The 14,467-nt window shown below is 39.6% G+C and overlaps 1 protein-coding gene across 7 annotated transcripts in view; it reads right to left on the bottom strand.

Annotated features, from left to right (window-relative positions):
* rnf111 (ring finger protein 111) overlaps positions 1-13,246 on the bottom strand; it is a 37,479-nt gene extending 24,233 nt beyond the window's left edge. For 3 of the 7 annotated variants that reach the window (XM_082539038.1, XM_082539043.1, XM_082539044.1), the window contains exons 1-3: positions 8,858-8,966; positions 8,459-8,521; positions 3,756-4,715 (exon numbers count right to left, since the gene is read on the bottom strand). In XM_082539038.1, the coding sequence (XP_082395164.1) occupies positions 3,756-4,632 (877 nt within the window). In that variant the 5' untranslated portion in view covers positions 4,633-4,715; positions 8,459-8,521; positions 8,858-8,966. Of the gene's footprint in view, positions 1-3,755; positions 4,716-8,458; positions 8,522-8,857; positions 8,967-12,573; positions 12,637-13,106 lie in introns of those variants that run through there. The other 4 variants (XM_082539040.1, XM_082539041.1, XM_082539042.1 and 1 more) reach the window with 4 other exon arrangements.
* Positions 13,247-14,467: the final 1,221 nt, after the last annotated feature.

The following is a 14,467-nucleotide window of genomic DNA, read 5'->3' as shown; positions in this document are numbered from 1 at the left end:
TTTAAAAAAAAACACAACACTGTAAGGACACATAATATGCTTGAGGCAATTTAGTTTGGCCAAGAGTCTGATCTGTGTTTAAACCAGTAATTTACCAGAATTTTTATTTGATTTTGTTAAAGAAATTCAATTAAGGTGTAAACTGCATTGAAACTGAATTGAAATTAAATTTGGCTGTGATATTGTTTTCCCATTTTAATACATCGTGTATGATTTAACTCTTTCCTCTCTACATCACACACCTACGTCAAACCCTGAACAAGAAAGGTTTCATCACTTGCCTCCTTGCTTTTCCCTGCTGTAAACAAATGCCTTGTTTTTCCTCAGAGACTCACTGTTTCTATGCTAAGGCTGCTGCTCTACAGTGTTTGAGTTTTCTCCCACCTGTCTCCCACCACAAAGGCACAACAACTAACTTTCCATTCTCCCTTAGGGCCACAGCAGCAGAAATATCGCTCGGGCTAAACAGCTACATGAAAGAAACAATGAACGAAGGCGGAGGTGGAGCTTTTCAAAGGATTTCATTCTTACAGTCACTGAGAAACAAATCACAAAGTTATAGTTTGAATTTAGTGGCTTCATAAACCTGAACAGGTACAGAGGGCAGCAGTTGGCATTTCTCTGAGGTAGGGCTCTGATTATTCAGCCATCAAATTCTAATGTATGTTTCAACATTCATCACATTTATGAAATGCTGTAATGCAAGTCAAAAACTATAATAAAGTTCATTTAATTTTTTTAGTTTCCTTTCATATTAACGGGACATGCTAGTAAGCCAGAATAAAATCTCCTTCTGTAAAAGGAAAACCTGTAGACTCTGATCCAGCTTCAGAAAACAGAAATTAATAGGGTTTTCATTTTGCTCATGTTAGTCTCATTTAGCCATGCTGTGCCAAGCCATGATTTTCCAACAGGCTCACAGCAGGGGCTAGCCAAGCAGCTGTGGTCCGTCTTTATAGGAGGCCAGATGAAGGCCTCTTTCTCTTAAGGACCCTCATGGTACTGTGCGGGTCATGTATAGGTGTACACAGAGCTTTTCAGACCCACATCTATACGTTATGGTGGTCTACTGCCCGCTGGGGGCAGTTTAAAAATTATCTGGAATGCTGACTACTCTTGTTTAGTTTTCAGCTTAGCCTGAAAGAAGTCAAACTATTTAAAGAAGTTCTTTGTAATACAGTGAAACATAGTGTTAAAAACAACTAAGGACTTTCTCAACTTTGGCTCACCACTGCATGTCACCAAACCTAGGCTACAAAAATGGACGAAAATATGGGACCATAAATCTGGCTTTGGCTGTGTCCTGACACTGTGCTGGACGTTACTGCAAGGTCTCGGTAAAGTAGTTCTGTGTTTGGAGCTCAGCACTTCAGTAGCTTCTACTTGAACCTCTGTGGTTAGTTTCACTCTGGTTTTCCCATTTGTGCTTTCAGATTGCAGTACACACTGTTGTATTATTTCAGTGGTATAATTATTATAATATTCACAATTGAATCTACCTCGCTATGGCTTCATGTCAATCACTGCATGTAACCTTGCAAGATAGATGTGTTCGGACACATGCATGCTTCTGAACATGTAAATGTGTGTGTATAACAGCTACACTGACCCATCATTATTATTAAATGAAAGTAAAGAGGATCTTTATGACTTATGATTTAATGTTTAAATTACACCGTAATCTGATCTAATCTGACTGCATTTTGATAGACAGTCATCTGTCTTGTCGCCATAACCTTTTTTTTTCTCACCCCGAGTGTTTAAATTGGTGAAAAACAGTGTGCAAATGTTACATTAAAGAGCAGACACAGGTCTATAGGTCGAAGGTTAAACTGTTAGGGAAAAAAAGCCAAAACATCACAAAAGCATTTTAGCTGTTCAGCTGATATCTGTCCATTTATGTTAGTTATGATTAATTAATTGTATTAAACATACAAAAATCTCTTCATCCTGGAAATGTGTGTTTCTCTCACCTGTGCACTACTGAGATTCTTTTCACACTGTGCGATATATGGGTAGGACTGCTCTAATGGTTGCACCTTAAAACTTCTACGTCACCCCGCCCTAATAGCGATGCTATTGTTCATCTGTGATTCCGCAGTAATTATGGAGTAGGAGACCCTACCCAACCAAACCTGGAGTCCAAAATTGTAACAGCACACCTAAAGAGCTAGCGGCTCCAACTACAGAAACAAATGAGATACTTTTCATCATTAAACTTCTACACCAGAGAATTAGATCCTGATTGTGCTGTGAGGGAACAGGAAGTCTATAAAAATTCCGTACTCTGCTACTCTTGAGTCAGTCTTCTCAGGAAAAGGGAAATTGGTGCAATTGGTGTAATAGGTGAACTATACAGGAGGTTGTACCAAACATTGACATCTTGAAAGTCAATGTTTGGTACAACCTCCTTCATTTTTAAACACAGTCTGAACTGTGTTAGCCAGGTTTTCTTGTAATTTTGTTAAGTAGTATTTAAGGAATAGTTCTCTAGGCTTCTCGAAAGACATTCAAATTTTTTGTTCTGTTCTCTATCAAGATGATCCCACAGTGCTTTGATAATGACTCATATTGTTCCACTATATGTAATATGCTTTTATTGAATTGGCAGTGTGTTTAGGATCGTTGTCATGGTGAAAATTTAAATTGCTGTCAATCAGATGCTTTCCTATTAGAGACATGACTTTCAGATACTCTCCGTCTTCCTTTGATAGTATTTTAAGCCTGTCAGTTCTTCTTTTGCCTAGTTTCCTCCAATTTTTAACGACACTCTGCACACCATTGTAGCTACGTTTTTGGCTAATAACTCTGTCAATCACCTTGTTGGCCAAAAAACTTATGTTTATGCCTACCAGACTGTTATTTTTAGCTTTTTGTCATAGATTCGATTAAACAAATGGAACTAAATCATCTGCTTTTGTGACCGGCTGCTGCTAAAAATGCAATTTTAAATTGGTCCTTTGCTAAGATGTCTGTTATTTGTGGACAGTGCTCGTCCATCTCTTGACTAAAAAAGAAAGTATTCCTCTGAAAATGATCAAGTACAAGGACCTGATTGAAAGGGAATTAAAAAAAATAGCAGTTAATGTCCAAAGAGACCGTTTAAAAGTCTGGATAATTACTGATTGAATCCTGGCTCTTTGGAAGAAAAATATAAACAAATAAGGAGTGACTCAATACTTTTGCACATTACTGTATGAATATTACAGTAATTTGGATATATATATATTTTTTTGTTTTTAATCTACCACACTAACAACCTTTATTGTGAATAAAAGCAGTCAGTGAAAGCTGTACGACACATGTTGACCTCACGAGCCATTTCTGTTTTTTCTGTTCCGCTTTTCAGTGCATGTTAATTTAACATTGCATCGACGTACTTCAATTAAAATATGTTAATTCATGCTGGATGGTTGTGCAGCATTAGAGATCATGGTGACCGTGATGTTTAGGAGAAATAATTTCCATCATAATGTTACAAGTGTGGTGATTTTTTCTTCAAAGAGCTGAAAACAACCCATTACATAATGGAAAAATAAATGCCCAGGCTGTGGTGTATAATTTTGCCTGCTGGTACATATAAAACCCATCTTACCCCATGTCATGTCCAAACAATCTAATCTTTCTTTTACAGACTGGTTACTGAGAAAATAAATTATTCCCTTACTTGTCAATTCATTAAGCACTAAAAACTAATCCTACAAAGTAATGTAACACAGAGATAAATGTATAACAAAGTAAGGGTTAGTGATTACCTGAGGCCACAGCAGCACTGTTGGTCTGGCTGCTAGTGCTGCTGACATCTACATACATCTCATCCTCTGCTTCAGTAGAAGATTCAGAGGACAAGTCGCCGCTGAGCTCCTCACTGGAACTACTGGTGCTGTGGTGTAGAGCATACTTCTTGCGTGCAAACATTTCACGATTCTTTCTCTGTTGTAGTAGTCTCTCCTTTTGCTTCTGAGTCCGCTGACCTCCTCCAGGAGCCGTTTTCACAAAGCGTTTCCTATGTAGAGGCCGCCGGCTGCTCAGGCACGCCCGCTTCAGCAGCACGGGCTCAGCATCAGACCGCACCCAGTTATGAGTGCGGCTGCCCCGAGTTCGGCCCATAGCAGGGCGCAAGCCGACTCCAGTGGCTCCGCCTCCTGTCAGGGCAGGGGCCTTATGTTGGCCTCCTGTTGCTCCTGCTTCCCCCTCGTCCTCCGAGCTAAGAGTGTCTGAGTCCCCGAATCGCAGGCTGGATGAAGGGGACGAAGCACAGTCACTAAAAGAGGACTCGTGATTATGCTCATCCTCGCTGGGTTGCTGTAAAAGTTCTACTCTGGGACGCTGAGGTGCCAGTGAACTCTCACTGATGTGGCCATCCTTGAGCGAGCAGTCTGATGGGCCTGCCTGTTGGCCTTTTCGTTTTCTACGTCCGGGAAAGCTCCGTTCTGAGTCTCTATGTGTCCCTGTGTCTCTCAGGGGCCGATGCCTCGACTCACAAAGAGTTTCAAAATCGCTGCCAGCTTTTCCAATCACCTCCATGTTGTTAGGGAAGCTCTTGGATGCCTCCATGGGTTCGGGATTCACCAGTTGCTCCTTCATATGCTCCTGTCTGTTGGCGGCCTCAGACGGCACCTCACTCTTCATGGTGGCAGGTCTGACCTCAAGGAGCAAAAACCAAGTGAACTTGCATTAATTCCAAAGCTTCTCACCACTGCATGTCACCAAACCTAGAAAAGGGGGAAAATGTAAGAGTTAAATAACACAGGTCAGTCAACAAAGAAACAGAAAATAAAATAAGCAAAATGTGAATGAGTACTGTCAGCTCAATGTAGGTCTGATGGATGAGGTATTAATAGTCTATGTTACACAGTAAACACACTTAAAGTCCTCAATAGTCAGGCAGCTTCAATTGACCAACTTAACTAAATAAGACAATTCAATCATGTGCTTTTCAGTGTTCTTCAAACATGACTACAATCTGCCTTACAGACATCATTTAAACTGAAGTAAATGTAAATGTTTGTTTACACATCCAGAAGAAAATACACGGAGAGGGAAAACCAAAAGCATCAACTACTGATGGACTCTGTTATGGCCTCTGCAGCCTATCCTACAACAAAAACAAAACGACAACAAACAAACAGACAAACAAAAAACACTAGATGCAAAAACAGGTAAGAAACATACATTTAATCTAAGATGCATAAAAGAGAAATAGTAGATGATTGTTCTGTACTGATGGTGTTTAAAAGGAGAAAAATAATCATTTCTTAATTCAAGTAAACACTCATTCATGTTGAAACTAAAAAACAAAACTAAACAAAGTCTGAGAATATTTTTATTTGAATACTTTAATAATAAGCTGGATAAAACCTGCAGACAGCTGTCAACAAGTTATTTAATCACTCCTAGCAATGATTTATCATGTCGTCTTTCAGGACTAAACTGTGTTTCCTTATTCCAACTCAAGAGCAGGTGAACACAGCTAGGCCGGAGCTAGACTTCCTGACTCCGAGAAGTGCATGAATGCACGAACAAGTCTTCATTCTTAATATCCTTAACCAAATGCAGCATTTTTTAAATAGACTGTAAGACAATTATACTTCTATTTTCATTCTGCACTGAATTGTTCAAGGTAAACATTTTTGACATTTCACTGGCCAATCAACAACATGAAGAAACAGTAATTCATCTAAAACAATACCTCACCGTCTAAATACAAGACAATCTATTCACTGAACAGGTCATTTTGTTTTCTCATACAAATTAACACAGAATGACCCCAAGCTGCTGATTAAAGACAGTAAATAAATACCCATAGGCTGACTCAAAGTAATGATGAGTCAACAGCCCTCATATGTTTGCATTGTTGTGGATACCAAGAAAAGCATGACAAAAAAAAATAAAAAATCTGAAAGGGAGACAAATTCTCGCGTTTATTTCATGACTCTGAGACTATATGAGTTATATTTGGGTGCACCAACGTGTATCTGTGAAGAGAAGGAGCCTTTTTCACTCTGGTGCCGCGGGAAATTTTTTCACAGTGGTTTTGAAGTCTCCCAGAACAACGACAAACCCAGTCATTTGTGAAATTTAAACCATTTTTGCACATACAACAAAAAAAAGCAATTTCCGTGACTCCACGTGTACATTCTAAAAGCACACAGCAGTCAACAGTGCTCTTTGCACCAACATGGAGTATAAAAACCGATAGGGCTCTGTTTCCAAACTGTCAAGAAAATCACGATGCCATTTAGTGATCAGTGAAACTGGAAACTGCTTTTAATTCAATCATAAATATCAAATCAAATCCAGAATTCAGTAGATGTAAAGCAGAATACTTTCTTGCAATATATTACATAATAAATATATTGCATAGCTTGGCATTATTGGCAATCCTGGATTTGTGTTTGGAAACATATGGACTGCAAAGGTACACATTAGAAATCTGTAATAGAAAAGGCTTTAAAATTGCTATTAAAAAGGGCAGAAAACATTCTGTTTACATACTGTAGAACATGGGATCCTAGCCTGACCTATATATCCATGTATAAGTGGATACTGGCTTATTTAATATACCTTATGAGCATTCATGTTTTGGCATCAGAATCTTTCGTTTTACTGATTATAATGCAGAGAAATATGTTTGGGGGTAATAGCAACATCACATAGTTGTTCCATCAGAACAGCTAAGGCTCAAAGATTACTGCAGCAAATGCAGTAGAGTAGCACCAGAATGGAGCCAAGCAGTGACTTTGCAATAGGTTAGGTACTGAAGGGTTAATAATCGGCAATCCTATCATGTTCATTTTTCAGTAAAGCTATAATACACTATATGTACCTCAACAGTTGCAAATATATTGATAGAGAAATTTAAACTTCCCAAATATTGGCATTAACACAATCAGTCTAGTTCTGTATAAGGTATTTTCAAGCACGAACAAACTATTTGATCATCTCTTAAAAAGCAGATCAGTATTTTTCTGGCTAACTTTTTTCTGATTTAGGGCGCTTTATACCATCAGTAAACCCAAAGTCAAATAGTCTGCACTGTATGCATGTAGCAACAAGCTGGTCGTACTTGTTGACCCGATGCAATCAGAAAACAAATTCATGATGCTACTATTTCAGAATATAATTTGGGAACATATTGTACCAACTCTGTCAATGCAGCCATCTGGAAGTACAAGTGATGTAACACAACACAAAAATATGAAATCAGTGCTTTGCTAGTCCCTGTCCACATTGTGTGCTGGGAACACACAATTCACAACAATATGAATTGGATTTCAATTTCCTGCTTCAATCTGCTTTTAGAAAAAATGGAGCTAAAAGCTAAAATACCAAACATGAAGAACACTGCATGCATTTAGGACAGACACAAAGTCAGTTGATAGCAAAAATAAGCATTTCTTTTTAAGATACAAAATAGGGATTTAAAAAAAAAAAAAAAAAAACACTACACAGTTCAACATGCTCCTGGAACTGTCTGAGTAAAATGCACTGCACTGCTTTGGTATGTACATTTGTGCAACTCCTGTAGGTTATAGAGCATTTCCTGAGACAGAGAAAAGCCAAATGCACAAGTGACGTCCATTAGCAGCATATTGCACAACAGCACCCTGGCTGTCACTTGACCTGAAGATGCAACTTCTGTCAAAGGGGATGCTGGGTTTTATGCGAGCAGAGAGTGATTTGCTTAAGTATTTAGCATAACTGTGAAAAGCACATGCAACAATGGTCTTATATGCTTTTATATATATATATATATATATATATATATATATATATATATATATCTAACACATAAGTGAGAGTGCTTCAGATCTCACTGTAAAAGCTGCGCAATGACAAGCATGAATTCAGGGGCCTCAGAGGACAGCCCTGAAGGGGAAAAAAATCCCAAAGGCTCAAAGCTGCACCATAATACTGCTGATTTCTAATGCAGGCGATAAGATCACGAAGAAAAGGGGTAGTTCTACCACGTTAACTGGTGCCTATCTATACTAGAAAATACATGGGGGTGGGTGCAATCAGAAATGGCAACAGCAAACCAATTCAAGATGTACGACTGATTCAGTACTGCTGAGCTCTAACGATACCCACAGTGCTTTCTGACCACTAACAACTGATTAGGCAAGCAAAAACACAGATACGTAGATTTATTTAGGCTGGCAGTATCGAGCCTGAAGCTGGGGGCTAAGCATACTTTCTACAACGCTTAACAATTACAATAAGCCCAGCTGCTGTCTGCCTGCCTGCTTGCCTGTCTGTCTGTCTGTCTCTCTCTGTATGTCCCATAAACGGTGCCGAAGTGACTGAGGCTGGATAATGTCGCTTTATTAGGAAAGCACTCGCACCACAATATCAGCTACCAATATTACGATAACGAATCGAGAGAAACCAGAGTGGACAGCAAGCCGTTGCCTGATAAATATCCCAGACAGAAGACAACAAAGACAACACGTACCTGTGTCCAAATCCTTTTTTCAAAATGTGTCACCGTCCTTTTTGCAACATGCGGGGTTGAATCCTGCGGGAAATAGTGACAAGTAGTGAAAACAGGTAGTTTTCTACGTGTTACCCGAACTGCAACTAGGCAGGCCTAGCACGCAGAAATCGCGACCCGGAGGACTGTAGCGGCCGGGATTGTGAAACTGGCAACACAGTCCCGAGCCGTGCCGAGAAGCAAAATCGAAGGCAGTGGGCCCCGGATGGCTACGAGCTAAGCTAATGCTAGCTCCACTTCACTCAGTAAATACTCGATTATTATCAGCCATTTTGGCTCGAAATGGAAACCCAGACGACTCGGACGAGACAATACGACCTCCGTGTTATTTCTCTATGTGACAAGATAAAAAAATCTCACTGTTTGCCCTCGACGAAGTTCCCATTCCTGCCTTCCGAGGCATCCACTGTTGTTTACCCAGCAGGTCGTCTCTTGGCTGGCCGCTTCTACAATGCAGTCATTGCCCGTAATGCCGCATGGGGGCGCTGAACCCCCGCCATCTACTTTTACGACACTTTACGACAGGTTCTTTACTCTTGAAAAGTGTGCCTTAAAAAATAATAATAACAACAATATAAAATGGTCGTTACAACCCAGACGGGAGAGTCTCTCTTTCTGTTTTTTTTCTGCCAACAAGAAAAGAGTAGAACACCGGTGTAGTTATAGGTGTTTAATCCTATTGCCGGAGTTAATTTAAGATTATGTAGCGTTATTCGAGCCTCTATTTCAAGTACTAGCACGCCCACTAGTGTCTACTAGTAGACATACATTTTTTATGAGCATAGATGCGAGATTTTTTTAAATATTAAGTACTATTCTTTTACAAAAAACAAAAACTAAACTAATATCGCCACATGCATCCAATGATGTAAAATAAAAAGAAAAACAGGAACAAGCTAGATCCTGACATAGTAATATGAAAATGAAGTCACTTTGATTCTACGGTATTTTTTTTTTTATCAGGACTTAATAAAATTAATCTGCCGCTTTGCAAGTCTAAAAATAGACAAATACAACCTCAGTTCCCTTAAAAACACGACGTATTACATTGTGCCTTTATTTATATAAGAAAAATTCAGCCAACATGTAGAAGCAGTGTGTGTGAAAAATACTAAGTCCATACTCACTGCTTTCATAGGAATTAAGACAGTACAAAGCAGCCAGTTTCTGCTAATCTAATGCACTCGTGTAACTGATCATCAGCAAGTGTGAGCGCCTCAATAAAAGTAGAAATTTTGGCATTTTGCTGATCTGTGTCTTATGTTAACACAATGCTTGGGAGTAAAATTCATCAGATCGTAGAGAAGCAGTTGTTAAAGGACTATTTCAAAACAATTTGAAATTCATCATTCTACAGTTAGAACGATTATGCACAGGTGGATAACATTAAAGACAGCTCTGAGGTTTCCCAGGAGAGGACCTGTGAGTAAACTCACCCCAAGATCAGACCATGCAATGCTCAGAAAAACTGCTAAAATAAACAAGTGTTACATGTCAGACTCTTTTAGGATGTTATGATTAAAGTTCATAACAGAACAATTTTTTTTTTAAAAGACTGCTTGCTTGGAAGTGTTGCCAGGAGAAAGCTTCTTCTCTCTAAAAAGACATGACAGCAAGGGTTAGGTTTGAAAAGTTGCATTTGGACAAACCTTGAGACGTCTGAAACAATGTCCTTTGGACAAATGAGATCAAAGTGGAGCTGTATGGCCATAATACAGGGCACCACATTTGGAGAAAGTCACACACCTCATATAAGCAGAAACACCTCATATCAGCTGTCAAGCACAGTAGGGTGAAGGTTTGTTTTGTTTTGCAGCCACAGGACCTGGACAACCTGCAGCCATCAATTCAAACATGAACTGCTCTGCATTTCGGAGTTTTCTAGAATCAAATGTGAGGCCATCTGTCCAGCAGCTAAAACTTGGCCTAAATCAGGTCATGCAACATGTCAGTGATCCCAAGCACAGCAGAAAATATACAGCAGCATGGGAGAAAAAGAAAATCAATGTGCCGCAATGACCAATCAAAGTCCAGACCTGAACCTGACTGATATGCTGTGCTGCAAATTTAAGACAGCTGACCTTAAGAACAAGTGTCAGCAAACCTCGGAAAAGTGAAGAAATGTCAAAAAGAAGAGTGGGCCCCAATCCCTCCACAATGATATAAGAGACTGATGAAGTCAAAAAGAAAATTGTTGATTGTGTTTCTACCAGTTATCAAATCATTGAGGGCTGTACTTGGTTTAACATGTCATATATTTTGATTAGTGTGCTTTCTTTTCACCATTGGCTGTCTATTTTTACAAATAGACAGTCATGGGAGGAAGCTGGAGTACCCGGAAGGAACCCACGCAAACAGGGAGAACATCATGCGAACTCCATACAGGCCTGATGGTGGAATTGAACTCAGGACCTTCTTGCTGTGCAGCAACAGTGCTAACCATCGCGCTGCCCTAAAAGTTAAAAATGAGGGAAAAAATACAAGCACGCGTGTCCAAAAGAAGAGGAATCTAATGGTGGTTGAATGGTTTTTCTAAGTTGAACATGAACAGTATTGAACTTACGGAAGATTAAAAGTAGAAGAACAATGCTTAATCGCATCCACACTAGATATCAACAAATGAAATGTAAAACAAAGATTTAAGAGTAATCAAATTAAATTACAGAAAACACCAAGTGTGGTACAATTCCTTAATCTCAAAACCCCTCCAGGAAGCAGCGGTGGGAGTATTTACACGTATTACTTTGGACGACAGCATTCTCACCAATCTCCACATTACTGTTAGTTGCCACAGACGACTGTGAAATCTGTTCCATCTTACAACTCGTAGCGTTTCAAACATGTTTTACCCTTTGGCTTAACATGAACTTATAGACACTCTTTAACATCAAAGGACATAGCAGTGTGGCTGAGAGCTCCTCGACGCTGGATTGTTGCGTGAGACTTCCTGCAGTTCTCTAGCTAGTCGGTTTGTGAGTGGGAGCTTGCCACAGTGAAGTTATTTGTACTAACAGCTGCCTCTGTTATTTCCCGGTAGGAGTACGGAAATGAGAAGGCAGCAGGCACGGACAAACAGAGCACGGACACGGCACGGTGGGAACACCGGGCGCACACGGGGATTCATTGTGTAATATTTACATCACTGTAAATAAATGCACTGCACTGATCGCACAGAGTCCTGCGTTTTGGGTTCTATTTTCCCCACATTCCCACGGTCTGCCAGTGTAGCCGTGACAGATAACTTCAAGTCCTGCAGATGTAAAACTTTAAAAAGAAAAAAAGTAAAAAAAAAAGTAAAAAGGCTTGGAGGAAGAGGAAGTTTTGGGCGAGTGGTGCAATGCGTAAAATTGGACACATTTGAAACGGTAGCAGTCAAGCAGGGGCGATTCTAGGATCAGAGCTTTGGGGGTGCTGAGCACTCAGAGAGCTGCCCAGCCAGGCAAGATAAACTTTACTCATCATGATGAGTCTTCTTCCCTGTCTCTGTCAGTCCCTGCATCCCTAAATGTCTCCAGTTGTTCCAAGTTCCCTCTGACTGTCTCCTTGGTGTATTTAAACCCCTGTTCCTCCCTGTCCTCATCATCTGTTGTCTTCATCTCCGTTATCAGTCATCATAATTTTACCATCTCTGTGCAAGTCTGCAAACTTTCCATAATAATTCATAAGATTCTTAAATTCATCAAGAAAGAAGAAGAAGAAGAATGAAGAATAATGAATGACGCTCATAGTGAGTAAAAAGTAAACTAAGTGCATTTTTTGGACAGAGATTAACTTTTAATGTGTATTATAATACAATACAGATATATGAAAATACACTCCAAAAATAGAGTCCTTGAATGCACAAATGTACAAAATATTGATTAAAAAATTATAAAAATTGAGGCAACTTTGCCTATGGTACAATGTATGAAAAGATCTTTATTGACAATACTACTATGGCTCTGCAGATTTTTTTCTTTTATTTTAACCTATGTCGCCTCACCTTGAAGTTGGCAAATCACTTTTGCTGGTCAACTCTCTCAAGCGGTTAAACAGTTTCTGTTTTGCCTGTCACTATTCCCTGTCTGTTTCCTTACCTGGTTCTTCCTGAACTTGTACTTTCTCTTCACGTTCCCCTCTTTCCTCTCTCCCTCTTTGGACTGACAATCATACACAAATAGATTGTATTCAATTAGATGAAAAATTACATTAATATGAAAAAATATATATTATTAAGATCACTAATAAAAAAGTCCTCTCTCAGTGTGTTTTCACCACAAGGTAAATAACCAAACCACATGTAAATCTAATAAAAGATATAAATATTGAAACACTGATCCAACATTATCCTTTATTGACGGATCATTTGTTATTACACTTTTACCTGAATGTGGCTCCTGGGTTTAATATCGGCACAAATGACAAAATAACCAGATTCTCTCATTCCATTTCAAACAGGACAGTGGTAACAACAGTAGGCTACGACAATTTTAAGTTTTAGATTTTAAATAGGCTGTATACATTTCAATGGGAGCAACAGGACGGTCAAATGTCGCTGAATTTACTACAGAGTACGGATTGTAGGGTAGCAAACATCATTGGAAAACACGTTTTCAACACTGCAGGTTACCTGGGTGTAATGTTTTTCAGCCAAAAAGAAACATGGTGTGACTCCTACCTAACTATATAAAGAGTAACTTAGGGTTAAATGCAGCTAACATGTCCTGTTTTAAGCCAGGCACTTACACCTCCGCTCCGCTGCGTCTCAGCCACCATCGCTCTGGCAGCAACGGTGCTAGAGCCAGAGCAGGGGAGAGCTGGAACAAACCATTTTGAGAGGGGGGGGGGGTATCTATACTGTTATTGTTAAAATGTTACGTCTCAACCTATGTACTGTATGCTTTTTATATTTTAGTAGTGTGTCACACAAACAGCAAATATTGTCAAAAACAGCAAGAAATCTTTGGGGGTGCTTTGATTCATTTTGCTGAAGCACCCCCAAAAATGGGCTAAAATCGCCCCTGGAGTCAAGGTTGCTAAAAGGGAATGCAAAAGGATGGCTTGGAAAGAGGCCGCGGTTGTAAAAAAAAAAAAAAAAAGATGAGTGCTCTGGACAAGGATCGGTGCAATTTGGTAAAGTACTATGAAATCTTCGAGTACAAATAGTGCGCCTTTATTTCAATGGAAATGCTAGACATTAGTTTGATTTTTTTTTTTTTAGTCACAGGTACCGCCATCCACTCGCTCTCTATGAGATTCGGGTCATTTTAAAGCAGATGTTTGTAGCTCTTACCGCTCTGAAGAGCATAGGTATAATGTATGCGGACATCAAACCTGATAACATCATGCTTGTAAATCAGTCTCGACAGCCGTTTAAAGTTAAACTTATTCATTTTGGTTTGCCACTAGTCCTACAAACATTCCATGTGGCGCCATAATCCAGGCCCTTGGTTACAGGGCCCCTGAGGTCATGTTGGGTATACCTGTGACTGAATCTGCAGACATGTGGGCTCCTGGTTCTGTCGCAGCTTTTCTGTAATTGGGCTACCACCGGTATGTGTGAATATGAAATGATTGGAAGTTTTGTTCACATGCGGCACATTAGTCGGCCTAATGTACGGAGCCCCGCAGGGGACATGGGAGAAAAAAAATTAAGAGGGACTTTTGCGAGATCTCGCAAAACTAACTCGGGATCTCGCAAAAGTTTTGTGAGATCTGCAAAACTTTTGCACAGCAAGAACTATTTCTGGAAAAGAAAAGGGATAATGAAACACACATGGGTAATGAAGACATCAGTTCAGTATTCAGTATCTACAAGCACTGTGATCAAACAAAGTAAATCAATCACAGACAAGTTCACATGCATGGGAGATTTAGCCAAACACCACCCACAGCCAAACAAAGAATCCGAGAAGCCTGTTCAAATGGATGCTATGTGTGGATCCTGTAAAAAGAATGACACCTGTTGAGGGTCTGGGAGATCGTTTTATT

The sequence above is a fragment of the Aulonocara stuartgranti genome (assembly GCF_965226115.1).
Source record: "Aulonocara stuartgranti genome assembly, chromosome: 1".
NCBI classification, from domain to species: domain Eukaryota; kingdom Metazoa; phylum Chordata; class Actinopteri; order Cichliformes; family Cichlidae; genus Aulonocara; species Aulonocara stuartgranti.
The sequence above is the reverse complement of the archived record's forward strand: the minus strand, read 5'-3'. Positions and strand labels throughout refer to the sequence as shown.